This window comes from Physella acuta, unplaced genomic scaffold (assembly GCF_028476545.2).
Source record: "Physella acuta isolate Inbredline_101_S28 unplaced genomic scaffold, ASM2847654v3 ptg000177l, whole genome shotgun sequence".
Taxonomy (NCBI): Eukaryota; Metazoa; Mollusca; class Gastropoda; family Physidae; genus Physella; species Physella acuta.
The window spans coordinates 99,253-114,555 of NW_026731696.1; the positions used below are offsets into that span (position 1 = coordinate 99,253).

Consider the following 15,303-nt stretch of genomic DNA (forward strand, 5'->3'; position numbering starts at 1 on the left):
CAAACTGATTCAAACAGAACCTTTGTGACTAACAACCACAAGCTGAAAAGATAGACCACAAATAGGTCAGAGGCTCACCAACACAATCAACCCATTAAAGCTGCTCAAGATTTTATGAAACAAAACTGAGTCAAGGAAGCAAATTTGAAAGTATGACTGGTATGGGGGGGGGGGATGAGTCACTGACACAACTGTTCTATTTTATTAACAAACCACTTCACATTAAATCTGTTTGATGGGGCTTCAGGAATAGGTTGGTTGTGGTAAACTACATGTACAGATCCATACATTCAAGTGATAGTAAAAAAAAAAAAAAAAAAGGAATAATTGGGAAGGGGTGTGGGTATGTTTAAATGAAAAAGGAAGTGAATTAACTTTTTGTAACTTATACCTCCATTCAGTTTTTCATCTAACTCACTTTTAAAATGTATATCTTGAATTAGGGCCTATAACTGTAATTCAAAGCTGTAAAACACACTTCCTTACTTTGTGTTAAAATTGCTTAGCATTAACAAATTGAATTGTATAAAGAATTAAATAATTATAATTTTTAGAGCTCATTTTTTTTATTTCATTAGATTCATGTTTAAAATGTACAACAATAATGAACAAACAGCGTAGCTGTCAGATTACAATTAAATGTAAAAAACACCTGACAAAAACTTAAAAATCAGCAAAAACACGTTTGGAATAATATATGCTGGTGTATAGTTTTTGGCTGGAGTGTGTACCAACTTTATCTTCCTGTTTTAGCAAGTAGAGTGAGGTGTGTAAAGTTTATGGCTGAAGTGTGTACAACATTGGCTGGAGTGTGTACCAACTTTTATCTTCCTGTTTTAGCTAGAGTTGTGAGGTGTATACAACATTGGCTGGAGTGTGTACCAACTTTATCTTCCTGTTCTAGCAAGTGGAGTGAGGTGTGTGTGTGTACCAACTTAATCTTCCTGTTTCAGTTATTGGTGTGAGGTTTGTACAGTGTTGGCTGGGGTGTGTACAGCATTGGCTAGAGTGTGTACCCACTTTATCTTCCTGTTTTAGCAAGTAGAGTGAGGTGTGTAAAGTTTATGGCTGAAGTGTGTACAACGTTGGCTGGAGTGTATACCAAATTTATCTTCCTGTTTTAGCTAGAGTTGTGAGGTTTATACAACATTAGCTGGAGTGTGTACAGCATTGACTGGAGTGTGTACCAACTTTATCTTCCTGCTGTGTTCAGGGCTAGCAAGTGGAAGCATGTTTTGGTGGGTGAGCAAACGAGCTGCCGTCATGTCAGTTAAGGACGAAAGGGAAGACCACTCTCAGTCCTGATAGTTGCTGCTGAGAGATGGTGAAGATGAATGGCTACGAAAAAACAACACTCATAGAAAATGTATGACATGTTGGTACAGTCCAGAGTTATTAGTTCATTTGGATTAATAATTTTAAAAACTAAAACCAACAAGGAGAAATAATCTCCGTTAATATAATTCATTACTTCCTTAGCAACCATCTAAGACAGATAATTCAATTTTGCTGCACTTATTGCTAATTTAAATATTTTTATGAAGAACAAATGTGCTGCCCGGAGTAGAAAAATTGTCAATGACATTATACAGAATCAAAACATCTCTTTAAATAAAATGGTTAGTTTAATATCATTTTAGTTGCTAAATTATCTTGTTCAATTGTTTTGTTTCAGAAAAAATTATCTTAAGTTTATAAATTCATACATATTTTCAAGACTCAACATTTTTGGGTATTAAAAATATTTTTTAAAAAGTTTAACAATGCTGAACAATTCATAATTTTTAAAAAGTTCATTTTGTAAAAGCTTTTTACATACCTCTTAACTAAGATTATATACACAATTCTTTTTTTTTAAAACTCAATACATCCAACATAATTCTCCCAGTAGTTTTTCTTCTTTCATTACAGTTAAACAAAAAAACTCAATTGTAACATTTTTCTCAAACAAAAAATAACAATCTTTAAAAAGATTTTGAAAATAATGTGTAATATTTTAGAAAGCTCAATATAACATAAGTAGACAAAATATCAACACATTCAAATGAGTATGGTTGGATTGAAATCACAATGACTTTGATAGCTAAAAAAAAAAAACAACTAAAAATTAAAAGTTTAGGATATTAAAAAAGTGTAATTAAACAAGTAAAAATTAATTATTAAAAAATATCTTCATTCTATAAGGATTTCTTTTAATTCAACTAGTAAACAATTAATAAAAGATACAGGCATGGAACAATTGTATATCAAACATTTTAATTTTTACAAGTACATTCAAATGTATTTGAGCAGAAAATGTAGTGTTTACAATTCTAAATACAAAAATATTTATATTTACATTTTGAGGATTAAAATAAGTTTTCTTTTCAAAACAATAGGAACAATAGATGCGTTACATTTTCATTTCTCATAAAAGTAAATAAATATATAGGGCACAATATGTCTTCAGAATATATTACCCCCTGTATCGGAAAATTTAAAATGTACTACGTATATGCCAAAATAAACTGAATCCTACATCTGTTATTTTGTATTATGAAGTTTTGTTAATGATCAAAACTTGTAACCTATTTCTAATGGAGTGAGTTCTTTCAAACTTTATAGATAAGCTCATTTCCAATGACAATGCAAGAATAACTCATTAATATTAATTAGTAATTGAAATTAATTTAGAGAATATGATATTGAATAACAAAAGAAAAGATCATTGGATCTGTCAGGTGAACTGGTGTTCATGTCTATTGTGTACACGATCAGACAAATTTTTAAATTTATATTTTGATGATATTGAAATATTAAAAAGGTAGAAAATAAAATGAGTATAAAACGTAGCCATAAACAAAACACTAAAAAAAAAAACCACAAAATTTCTTCAGATGTAATAGTAAAAATAAAAGTTATGGTAACAAATGTAAAGTATACTTGAGTGACCAAAACTTTTAATTTTTTGTTGCAGTTATACTTTTAAAGCGAAAAAAATGTGGGTTTATTTCCTTGATTGGGGTACATTAAAAAGCTTATTCTAAACGTTTTAATATTTATTTTAATGAAATGATCTCATTATGTTAAATATAAAACCCAATATAATACATGTCACTAGAAATGAAAATATCCTGTTTAGAAAAGAATATTTTTTCTATGAAATGAAGAATTTTTAACAATAGCTGTCTCTGATATCAGTGAAATCAATGTGAAATCAATTAGAAGATAATAAGGCACAACTGGACAGAGTGCTAATTGAATTTTATTTACCCTTAGGGAGCAGAAAAATGTAAAACAACTTGATAAAAATCATTAAAAAGATGAGTAGGTAACAAAAACGTTCTACATTAATATACAAGCCATCAGTAAAGCATGAAAAAATATTTTTTACACACATACAAACTCTGATATGTTGCAGAAAATAATTATTTTTTTGTATTAGAATACACATATTTTTAAATGATTTTTTTTTTCAAACACCAAAACACAGTAAAAATCTAACAATATTTTTTTACATCTCGTTTTAAAATACAAAGTTACATTAATACATTCAGCATTTAAGATGGAAGATTTATTGATTTATTTTCCAAACAAATTTCCAATAAAGATAAATGATTAAGAAAACCATTTGAAATGAGGCATCTCTAATTCAACTAGAAGATTAAGATCATTAGTTCCACATGCTGAGTAGTTGTCCTGAGGAGTTAGGGTTGGACAGGTTAAAGTAATAGTTAAACCATTGTTAAGTCTTAGTTTGTTAAATGAAAGGGTTATTATCTCACTATTGCTAAGGAGATTTCCAAAATAAAAGCTATTGAATCATCCAGTTGTTTTTTCAATAAGCTGTTAGAAAACTTATAACAGCAATTGAACTAGTTGTGGCACAAAATTTAGAAAGCAAAAACATAAAGCTTAAATGGTTAAAACAAAACAGAGAACTAATCTTATTCCCCACATCACATCTAAATGTCATCAAACCTTATTTACCTGACCATATTTAGTTACATTTATCCTAATGTCATGAGTGTCTACATTATCATACTTGGACTTTATCTACAATAAATTGTATTAAGTATTTCTTTTAAGCTCTTTAAACTGCAAGTTATCTTATTATCACTACTATAATAAATTGTTTCAAGCTTTAAAAATATTGTCAATAAAATTTTTCGGAGTGATGATTAAAACTATTTACCCTGTACTTATCTCTTATTAGAGGATTATATAACATGATTGTAACATAGAGGAAAGTGTTGCTAATTAAATTTAACCTAGTGATAAGGCAGGAACTGTAATTCTAGAGTTACCTTTAAAATAGAACTCATAATAAAAAACTTATTGGAGTTACCCTAATGACAACTGAGATGCAAAAAACACAGCCAACAATTTAAGGTGGAAGTCATGGTAGATACCTACCTTGGTAAGATACTGTACATTTTAATCGGCGGTTTAAATTGAGTACTTTGATGTTTTATAAATCAACTTATTACCAATAGTTTAAAGCAATCTTTGGTGATTATTTCCATAATGTTATAATATACAAATTCAATCTCAAGCCTTGGTATTTGAAGTTACTTATAATAAGTAAGAATTTTTTTAAGTACATGAAAGACAAAGTTATCAGCAGATTATGTCTAAATGGAAAGTTTTATAGTTTGTGTCAGACAGCGGCTTATCCTATAATTTGGATGAGTGTAGACTGGTGGCATTAGAAAGTGATACTAGTGGCTTGCAGAGCTGGGGTCTTGAGGCCTCCTTATGTATTTGCCAGGATGGTACTGAGGAGGAATAGACAGTTCTAGTTTTTTAAATGCCCATGAAATGAATGATGATCCAAATAAAACCAGCGGAAGTGATGAGCACTAGGTACATATGACATGAGTCAATCAAACAATGATGGTAAGCAGAATTTATTATCCAGATTTTTTATTGAAAATTTAGTATTTAAATTTTTTTTTTTTTGTATTAATACAAATTTTTAATTAATCATTTATGAAATTTTATTACAAAAACATTTTAGAGTACAATTTTAAAGTGTGGAGTGCCTTTATTTTTTAGAGATAAGTGTATCAATGGGTAGATGGCCAGTTATTAAGTTTCTGTTTTCCTGTGACTGAGCCTCTTTTTTAATACTGACATGCATTTTTAAAACTAGAGTTCAATTCGCTAATGTAAATTTTCACCTTCAAAGATTACTACGGCACATTGTCGATATTATCCCTACTTTAAAAAACAACTGATTCTACACTAGGGATCAGTGTAAAAATAATTTTTAATCTAAACTATTTATTGAACTCTCAAAATATTACAAAAACCTATTATTTGTTTTAGTAGTCATATTACTATTTAAATGTTGCCATGTTTCTTGCGGAATGCAGGTATTTTTAAACATATTTTGTTATTGGTTACAAGTTCAGGTATGTTGGCCATCTAGCTTAGATTTACAATTATGTTAAAAAAAAAAAGATGGTACATACTGCAGGGGGTGGTGAGTCATCCAACGGTAAAAAATTTTCTTCTTGGTTGGAAGACCTGTAGACATTTTTAAAAAATATAGTATAATTTAGTGTTTATAACACAATGTAGCAGTAATGGCAGGTTTTCAGTCTTGGCACTTACGCTTGCTGCAGTGAACCCCTTTCTGACCACGGTCTTGGAGTTGAACGTCCCATAGTTCCATAGTCAATGTCATAAGCTGGTGGCCGAGGCAAAAATGGATCCGAGTCATCCACAGGCACATAGTTTGTCCTACGTCTAAAAATATTTCAGAATTATATTAAACAATGGAAAAATGGATCAGAGTCATCCACAGGCACATAGTTTGTCCTACGTCTAAAAATATTTCAGAATTATATTAAACAATGTTCAAAAAGCTTCATTTGGTCTGGAGGTTTTTTAATATAAGCTGTAAACAATTTATGATTTAATTCCTCCATATATTGAAAAGATATATAAATTGAAAAGATATTTTTCAATTTTGTAGAATATTATATACTTTAAAGATACCACACACTGGTCAATAATCAATTAATAATTAGAAGCTAAATGAAATATGTATGATAATTATATCTGAATAAAACCAGGTTGTAAACAATTACTTACTTCCTTTTTCGTAATTCTTTCCAAGTACAGGATAATGAAAGTATTACAAATGTACAAATGAGAGCAAGAGCCAGGCTAATCAGGACAAAAATGGAAGAAGTTGTCCTGAAATTAGAGAGAAGTTTAGAACGTTGAAACACATGGAACTTTCTTTATGACTAGGTCAAACATAGGTTTCTCTAACAACACAAGCTGCTAGGCTGTTTGCAGTTTTAAATTGTTCTTATTACCACATGAGAATCAACTACAAAGCATAAGAGAGTTAACTACAATGTCCATAACAGTTAACAGTAATTCACATGTAAGTTAACTATAATTCACATGTGAGTTAACTACAATGCATTCAACGATTCACTACATTCTCATGTACTTACATGCCATCGATGCAAACTGAATTTATTCCTTTTATATAAATATGATGCAAATTAGTGCATATGCCGACATTAGTTAATAAAGTGGATAAATTTCCAGAGGCAAACTCCAAGTCATCTTTCAGTTCTGCTACATATTTGTTCAGCTGTGACATAAATAATAGCATACAATTTTATTTCTTTAAACAAACTATTTATTTATTACTCTATTAAATCAAAACTGCAAACAATTATTATTTTACAATAAGGTTTAAAAATTACAAAAATTTTATATTTTAGATAGACAACCGTTTTTAGGATTTCATTCAGTGAATTTTTTAAAAATATGTATCTATAATTAAATCAAAGTCCAAGCTTAAGTAAATATAACTATGAGGACATACATTAGGTATATTGTAAGGCTTTATGGTCGAAACTAGTTTATCCATCTCCAAGCCAACTTTGGTTATAGAGGACTGTGCACTGAGAATAGGCTGGAAATAAAAATTGACCACAAAAAGACTAAAGATAACATTTAATTTTAACTTTAAATTTAACTTTTTTTTACAGTCATTATAATCTTAATCAGCAGGAGATTGCCAAAATGTACCAACATGTTTTTATATACTTTCAGACCATATTGCTACCACCCCCACCTGTCTGGTGATCTGTAGTTCACGGCAAATGTTTACAATTGTAGAGCCAGTGACGGCTATTAGGGGCAGATATTTCAGTTTTTAAATACTTTGAAACTAAGGGGAGGTAACAAGTTCGGCTGATTGTTGTCTATAAACTGTCGTCAAGAACAGCTGCTTTCACAGGGGGGGGGGGGGGGGGGGGGGGGGCAAGGGAGGGTGAGCTACTGATAGTGTTTTAAAGTAAAATGTTTTCCGTTGCAGCATTGGTAGTGTCGAATTCAAAAATTATGAATTACTGAAAAGTAGAAAATAAAACAACTAAATAGCGGTGTATGCTACGCTGTGGGTGGGCTCGTTTTAGTTAAACCATGTCGTAAACTGTAGTTGAAATGTTAAAAATAATACAAACAAGTATAGGCCTACCTCTAGGTATGGTTTGGATGTATCATTGCACTTTATATAAGCTGTTGTTGTTTCTGTGGAGCAAAGAAAAGAAATTGCATAAATACATTGGCTTTCATCATTCTACAAATCTCAACAGAGTGAAACAACCAAAAAATTCTGCATTTGTAGGATTTTCTTACCAGAAAACTAAACTCATAGATAGTACAACATTAACAGCTAGAGTTTTACTCAACTGTACATAAATGTCAACTACAGAGTATGTTAAATAGGATGCATAAAAACCAGATCTGAACAGATTTTTAAAATGATGGATTAAATTCACAATGCACTACATTTTTGTTGCCTTTCAAATCTTGAAACGACTAATTTTAAACAGACAATCACAAAAAAAAGTTTTTTTTGAGGTCTCTTACCTTTTGCCTTTGCATTTTTAACTAGACTAATAAAGTAGGAATCTGGATCCATACATAGATCTCCTAAAGCCTGTGGAAATAATGTCATAAATAAACAAAGATATTTTTTAAATCTATTTATAAACAGTGGATAAATATAAATCAGTAATGGAAAGGCTCAAAATTTTTTCATAAAATAAGTTTGAATATTTCATAACAATATAAAGTATGATATATTTTCCATACCACAGAAGCCCCCAAGTAAGCACCAGTAGTTATCCAAATCAAGAAAGAACAAATGAAGAAAAATCCTGCCAAGCTGAAGAAACAAAATTTGCGTAAGCTTGATATTTGTGTTTATATTATAATTATTAAGAAAATAATAAATAGGAAGCTAGCCCTTCATAACCCATGAGTAATATTTGGATCCATAACCAGGGATTAATGGATATAACATCCAACAAACATTGTTTAACCCTTACAGCCACTGGCATTTACTTTTATCTTTTCCTTCACAAATACAAAGTCGTTTTAAAATCAACTTTTCAATTCAGTTTCCTCATAAATTATGATGTTGATATTTATAACCTGTATTAGACTGAGTGACGACACAGCTTATCCTAATCATCTGCTGCTGAAATTCTGCAGGACACTCACAAATAATACTTTCAAATTATAAATATTTCTCTTACAGTAGGCTAACGTAACAGCAACTTACAGCTTTAAGGTGCAAGTAGATCTCAGTAATATCCCTACTACAGTGATGACAAAAAGCAACACCACAATGCCATATAAAATTATTGTAATCACCCATCTGAAATATGTCAAGAATACACCTTTTTACTTTCTCGTATATACGAAGTATAGAGAAAGTCTTGTAATCGTGCACAAAAATCACATTAAATTTGGACAGTTTTCACCGTTTTACTCCTCAGTCCTTCATCACATCCGGGATATAGAAGACTTATTTTAATCGGGCAAAAATTATAAACTCAGATATATAAAAATTTTGGCGTTTTATGCGTAATGGAGTTGGAAAAACTGGATTATCCAATTCTGTCAGTGTGTGTGTCCGTGTGTAAACACGATAACTTGAGTACCGTTACAGCTAGGTTGATGAAATTTCATATACAAGTATTTTATCAAAATCGTAGATCCGTATCAACTTTTGAGCGATTTCCGATAACCGGAAGTGGTACTTTTCCTACTTTGAATTTTTCAAAAGCCTATAACTTGAGTACTATTTCAGATAGATAAATGAAATTTGATATGTAAGTAGAAGATCTAATTCTCTACCTTCTGTCAAATTTTGAGTAATTTCCGTTTATCGGAAGTACTTATTTACGCTACTTCGGATTTCTCAAAAAACGCATGTAAATTTATAAAGTACTAATAATATTGCGCACTATTATGCACATCTTTATTTAGCGTTCACTTGGTGTCCATTTCTTTTTTCAACGAGATTATATTCTATTTTAAAAAATTTGAGTATTTAAAATGGATTAAAAATCATGTCTAGAAGTCTATATCCCGAGTTGCCATCCCTCGTAGTGTTATATTAGAATATTAGAGAAAGTTTAGGGGAGATCATTCCCGGTTTATTACAAGAGTTATTATGGTATAAAGAGTTACTCTAAACAAATTAAAGAGCAGTATAGCATGCAAGATGATAGGAGAAACAAACCTAGTATGAACAAAATGTTGTTAAAATTCCAAATAAACACACACAATTTTATACTTTGTTGAAACAATGACTTTGTTTTTATTATAGATAAATATACCTAAAGCATTCAAAGTGTGCTGGAAAATTTATTAAGAATAAGTTTACCTGTAATACTCAACATCATTTGCAATATTTATTGCCTTGTCCATTTCCTTACTTTCATCTTTTATATCTATAGATTCAATCAAGATGTGAGCATTTGTAGCTTCTGCGTTTATGTTAGCAATAGATTCATTTGCTGAGGCACGAACTGTTTCATTTGTAATATTTGACACAGCTAACCGTAATTCGCTTACTATTCGTTGTGAAACATCTATTGCTATACCATCCAAAGTCTTTATCTAAAATGGGAAAAATATATATTTACTTAAGTAAGACCATTGTTATCTATGTATAACTGATATTCTTTAAGTGTAACATACTTTTGTTTTTAACAATGTGTTAATTGGTTAATTTAAAAATTTCTTTACTCTTAAAGAGGCAGTTTTAATTGATGAATTAAAAACTTTACCCTTAAAGAAGCCATTTTAATTGATGAATTAAAAATGTTACCCTTAAAGAAGCAGTTTTAATTGGTGAATTAAAAACTTTACCCTTAAAGAAGCAGTTTTAATTGATGAATTAAAAACTTTACCCTTAAAGAAGCAGTTTTAATTGGTGAATTAAAAACTTTACCCTTAAAGAAGCAGTTTTAATTGATGAATTAAAAACTTTACCCTTAAAGAAGCAGTTTTAATTGGTGAATTAAAAACTTTACCCTTAAAGAAGCAGTTTTAATGCTGTTCGAGCCATCTGTAGCAGCCAACTTTGCGGTGTCAATAGCACGATGGCCATTCTCATTCTCATATAATCCAAATCCTATTAGACCTCTGGAAAAGTTTTATTTTAATTTTATTTTTATTGATTTCTATATTTATTTCAACAAATAAAATGGCAAAATAGTGGCATCAAAGATTTTGAGTTGAAAAAAGGCAACTGTTATTATATGTATCAAAATTATCACTATCTATACTTACACTCCTAGAATAACAAGCACAAAGGTACAAATCTTCGGGCATGAAGAAATCTTGACTTTGTTGTCATTTTCCGGACAGCACCAAGTGAAAATGAAGTACACAAGAAACACCAGCCATAGCAGTATACAGAGGACAACTGGAGATAAACCCCAGAACACCAATGCCTGTTTTAAAATAAAAAAACAGAGGCCAATATATAAAACTGAATTGAATCAGTGAAACAGTTAGGGCTTCTATACAAAGTAAACTGTTAATGGAAAATGACAATGGTTGTTGAACTGATTGTTGAACTATACTGATAGTTTACCTCTTAAGTATGTGGTTGAGTAATAATGTATAATTATTTGAAATACCAGCTATTTTATGATGGTAAAGCTAACACTACCCAATAAACTCATCATCATCTTTTCCCATTTGTGTGGGTAGATGAAATTGATTTCATCTGTTTCATTGACCTTGGCATACAAGGGATAATGTAGTCACTGCACTATGTCCAGCTACTTTAGTTTCCCTAATGTGAGTCAGGTACCCATCAGAACTGGGTGGACATTCTGCTTGGGATTCAAAGGGGTGACTCAAAATAGTGACAGCAAGATATCTTGAAGCAGCATTGTTAAAATAAATTAGTTAGGCTTCCTATATCAGGTTAAGCATGAGAAAAAGTATTGACTAATACAATGTGGAACAAGCTAACAAATAACACTCTTTCCTATTTTCTTTGGTTTTTGTTTGTCTTTTTGTTCATCGTATTGTAACACATACCATGGTTACAAGTCAGTGGGGATAATTTATAATTTATTTGGTTGCGGCCCCTATTGGACCGCAAGCATTGATGTATTTTTTTATGCTCTTCTGTGAGCGATGTTCCCCGCGTTCCCATGTCATGTGACCTCTGGGACGTTGTACCTGTGTCCGCGGTATTCAAACCCAAGCAGACTGCTAATGACATGGACTATGCAGTTGCTTCGGTTAACTTGGTGATGTAGAACTGATGAAGGGCTATATGCCGTTTATAGCTTTGACGTTCATGAACTAGCCATATATGGATTTGCAATAAAGCCAGGATCTAACAACAAAAGCGTCATTTCGTTGTGTATTATCTCTCAGGGTCAGCCCAATTAAACACTACACCTCATTGGGTGATATCATCCCTACTGAGGCAGTGTTACAATAAAATTAAATACAGGCATGAGTCACATTATTTTTTTTTCACCAATAGCAACAATATTAGAGTAGACCTACAAAAAAACAAGCTACACCAGGTGTAGTCATTATTACTTTTTACCAGAATGTAGCCTAACCAGCAATACTATTGACTGTAGGGCAGTGGTTCATAACCTGGGTTTGGTAAAACCACAGGGGTTAGGTGAGTCAGTGATAGGGGTTCAGCTGAGGTCTAGGTATACACCTAACTCATATAATTAGCAATCGGATTTTGTCTGTGAATGACATCAGTAGCTAATGGCATGACACAGTAAAATGCGGTAGAGCGAGATAATATGTATTAGTATTCTGATATTTTTTAGCATGGAACCTTTGATGTCACATCTAGAATCATGTCAGTGCCGCCTATACAAACCTGCGTTGATGAACAAACTTTTTATTTCTATAATGTGACCCAGTAGTTGGCTAGTGACTGTTGTGATGGTATGTTGTGTGATTTTTTTCTTAACATTTTAATCCTATCAGACTATGTCAAGCAAAAAAATATAGGCCTATATATAGGCCTATAGCTTATTATAAAAAAAATTAGTTTCCTACTAAGAAGGGTTTGGTAGATCGATTACTGGTAAGTAGTAACAGTGTTACCCATGACTAAAATTAATTTTAAAATAAAAAGATAGGCCTAGCCCAGGTATCAGAAATTTTTTGAGACGGAAGAGACAAATGTAACAATTTACAAAATTTCCCGGATTTAAAAAGCCACTAACATTTTTATTTCAATATTTGGTATTTGATTAGGACTAGGTAAATACGTTTAATTTTTTATTTAAAGTAAATAGCTTTAAATATGAAATAATATTTATTCAAATAAAAACAAATGTTTTGCACAAACATATTAAATTATTTTAGCTAGCTCTGCTATGATAAACTCAGGGATCAAATAATATACTTATAGGACTATCCCAATCCACTTTAGAAGCTGTTAACTTTTTTCTTTCTTTACGGACATCACTGGCTCAGAAGGTGTCACCCATTAGCCAGGCCAGCCTCAGCACGGTTAAATACGAATTAACTGATTTGAATATAGGTTTGATAACCATGTATCAGTCCCTTCTGTCCTTCATTTTTCACCGGGCTTATCTTTCACCCCACTGAATGCAGGGTAAAAACTCGTAAAAAAAGTCGTCTATTTTTATTTCTAACTACTGCTATTTTTTTTTTAATCTTACCTGTTTGTAACTTGATAAAGCTGGATTAAATGAGTTATTCACATTATTAAAGTGGAAATCCAAATGTGGGAAATCATGAAAAACCTCAGAAATCCACAACGAGTGGTAGATCTCTTGTGAATCATTTGACATTTTTGAAGAAAACTTTGAAATGTGCTTTACTACACTAAAACACTTCCTACTGAGTTACTCAAATCTCCCAGGCCTAAATTCATGATTTTTGAAGTCAAAAAGTGTGTGTAGAGCGTAGATAGATCAGTAATTCAGTAATTTAATTTAAATATTAAATAATATTTTTAAATAAATAAATAAATTTTAACATTAGGCTGGCTAAATGACTAAATTAAAAAAAAATCCTAGAAAACACTGATAAAAAAAGTTTAAAAAACTAACTTCACTTGACTCTTGACTTAGAACTTAGTCAAGTTTAATAATAATTAAGAATTAAGAAGTAGAGTTGACTAAGTATAATAACTTCAAAGAGTTACGATCTACATAATTTTTCTTTAAGATTCATTCAGATCTACATTTACTCTAGGTCTAAAATGTAGACTAGAATTCTAGTAGATCAAGTAGATCTAGATCTAGATCTCTAATAGTAATACTAGATCTAATAATAATACGCAATCAGCTGCTTGTCCGACATTTTAAAATGAAAGTGATTATATTGTTATCGCCAGATTTTTTAACAGCGGTTTAAAAATATTCCTGATTTGGTAGTTTATTAATAGGTTACTTTATCGAGCCTCCCCCCCCCCCCCCCCCCCCCACTTAAAGTATTAATTAATATTCAGTCTGAATGAAAACAATTCGTTAAAAATATTGTTTCGATACCCTCAAAATAACTAGATCTATGTTGCGTACGTATAGATTGATTATAGATCTACATCTAGATCTGGAATATACGCGTGAATTGCTATGACGATCTCGAGTAGCTTTTTTTGGGGTTGATTAATTTATCCTGTGGTTATTGATATTAAATATATCTAGATATAATCTAGAATCTAGTGGAGTGCGTATTTGTTTGTTACAGATCATAATTATAGGCCTAATTCGAAATTATCTTTCAATTAATCAAATATTACTTTCCTATGCCAGTGTAGAGCAATTCGTTTACAATCTACATACATCACAGTATATTTCGTATTCTTGTGCACATTCGTATTTGATTTTACCCAGCGAATCATGATCAGGTGCTAGTTATGATCCGCGTGATAAGTGTGCAATATAAAAATAATGATAAGTTATCAGTCCATGCATACTATAGTAGACTATACTATTTATCAGTTGAATTATATAATATATAGTAGTCTAATATTGAGGAACTGTATTGTTATTTGTGGATTAATATAATATGCTTTTAGGTTTCACCTGATCATTATATCCAAGCAGTTTCTTTCAGGTGTCTCATCGGAAGGGCACCGTCCCACCCAACCCCACCTGCCCCCCCCCCCCCCCCGAACGAAATAGAATTTTATATATAAAATATATAGGCCCTCTTCAATCAGTTCCCCCACCCCCGCCCAATCGAGAGTTTCAAGTGAAATAAACACTATATCAAAATGTTAATTTTCGAAAAAAAAACCTTTATATTATATTTTATTCTAGAAATTACGTTAAATTATAAAATCAAGGATTTAAAACAGCATATATTTTTTTAAAAATCAATATAAAATTTTAAGCTGATTGAACATTTGTGATTTATGGCTGTGGGTTGCCCGTTTGAGCTACAAACAAGCTAAATTTAATACATTAAATTTATATTTCTTTATACTTGAGTCATGGGCGTGTGACCTTGTCCAATCAGTGTTTCTTCCAGACTTTTTTCTCCAGGGGGGGGGGGGGGGGGGGGGCACTGATTAAAGTATATGTTTTCTATATAAATTCCATTTCGTTCGAGGGGGGGGGGTGGGGGTGGGGGGTGGCTGTAGACTTTCTTCGTAGAGATGCCTGGAAGAAACTCTTTGTTAAATCACTTCTGCTCTGCCCTATAGTATAGGCCTACATTTTTTTTTTTGCTGCTAAAAATTATATTCCCCTTCTAAACAAATGTTTTCTTTTTTTTTTTTGGCTCTTTTATTAGTTTCTTTTTTTCTTTCGTTTAGTTTAACAGAGTGGGTTTGATTTTTTTTTCTATTGCTAAAACACCAGACCTAAAATTCATAAAAAAAAAAAAAAAGTAGTAGTTAAAGCCCCGAGTGAGTAGGGTCGACAGTTAGTATACCAAACGTTTGAGTAATAAAATGAGCATATAATTTAGTTCACGTTTATTGTCCATTAACGTATGTAACAATTATAATCAGAT

General features: G+C 31.3%; 1 protein-coding gene across 1 annotated transcript; it reads right to left on the minus strand.

Moving 5' to 3' along the window:
- Window positions 1-3,183: 3,183 nt before the first annotated feature.
- Window positions 3,184-13,160, minus strand: LOC131936395 (protein tweety homolog 1-B). The gene is made up of 14 exons (XM_059293361.1): window positions 12,999-13,160; window positions 10,606-10,769; window positions 10,347-10,458; window positions 9,695-9,930; window positions 8,585-8,680; window positions 8,113-8,185; window positions 7,888-7,957; window positions 7,493-7,545; window positions 6,836-6,925; window positions 6,456-6,598; window positions 6,082-6,186; window positions 5,599-5,733; window positions 5,457-5,511; window positions 3,184-4,757 (listed from the first exon to the last, which is right to left on the minus strand). The coding sequence occupies exons 1-14, from the start codon at window positions 13,128-13,130 to the stop codon at window positions 4,701-4,703; spliced, it is 1,521 nt and encodes a 506-aa protein (XP_059149344.1). The 5' UTR covers window positions 13,131-13,160; the 3' UTR covers window positions 3,184-4,700.
- Between the last annotated feature and the right edge of the window lie 2,143 nt (window positions 13,161-15,303).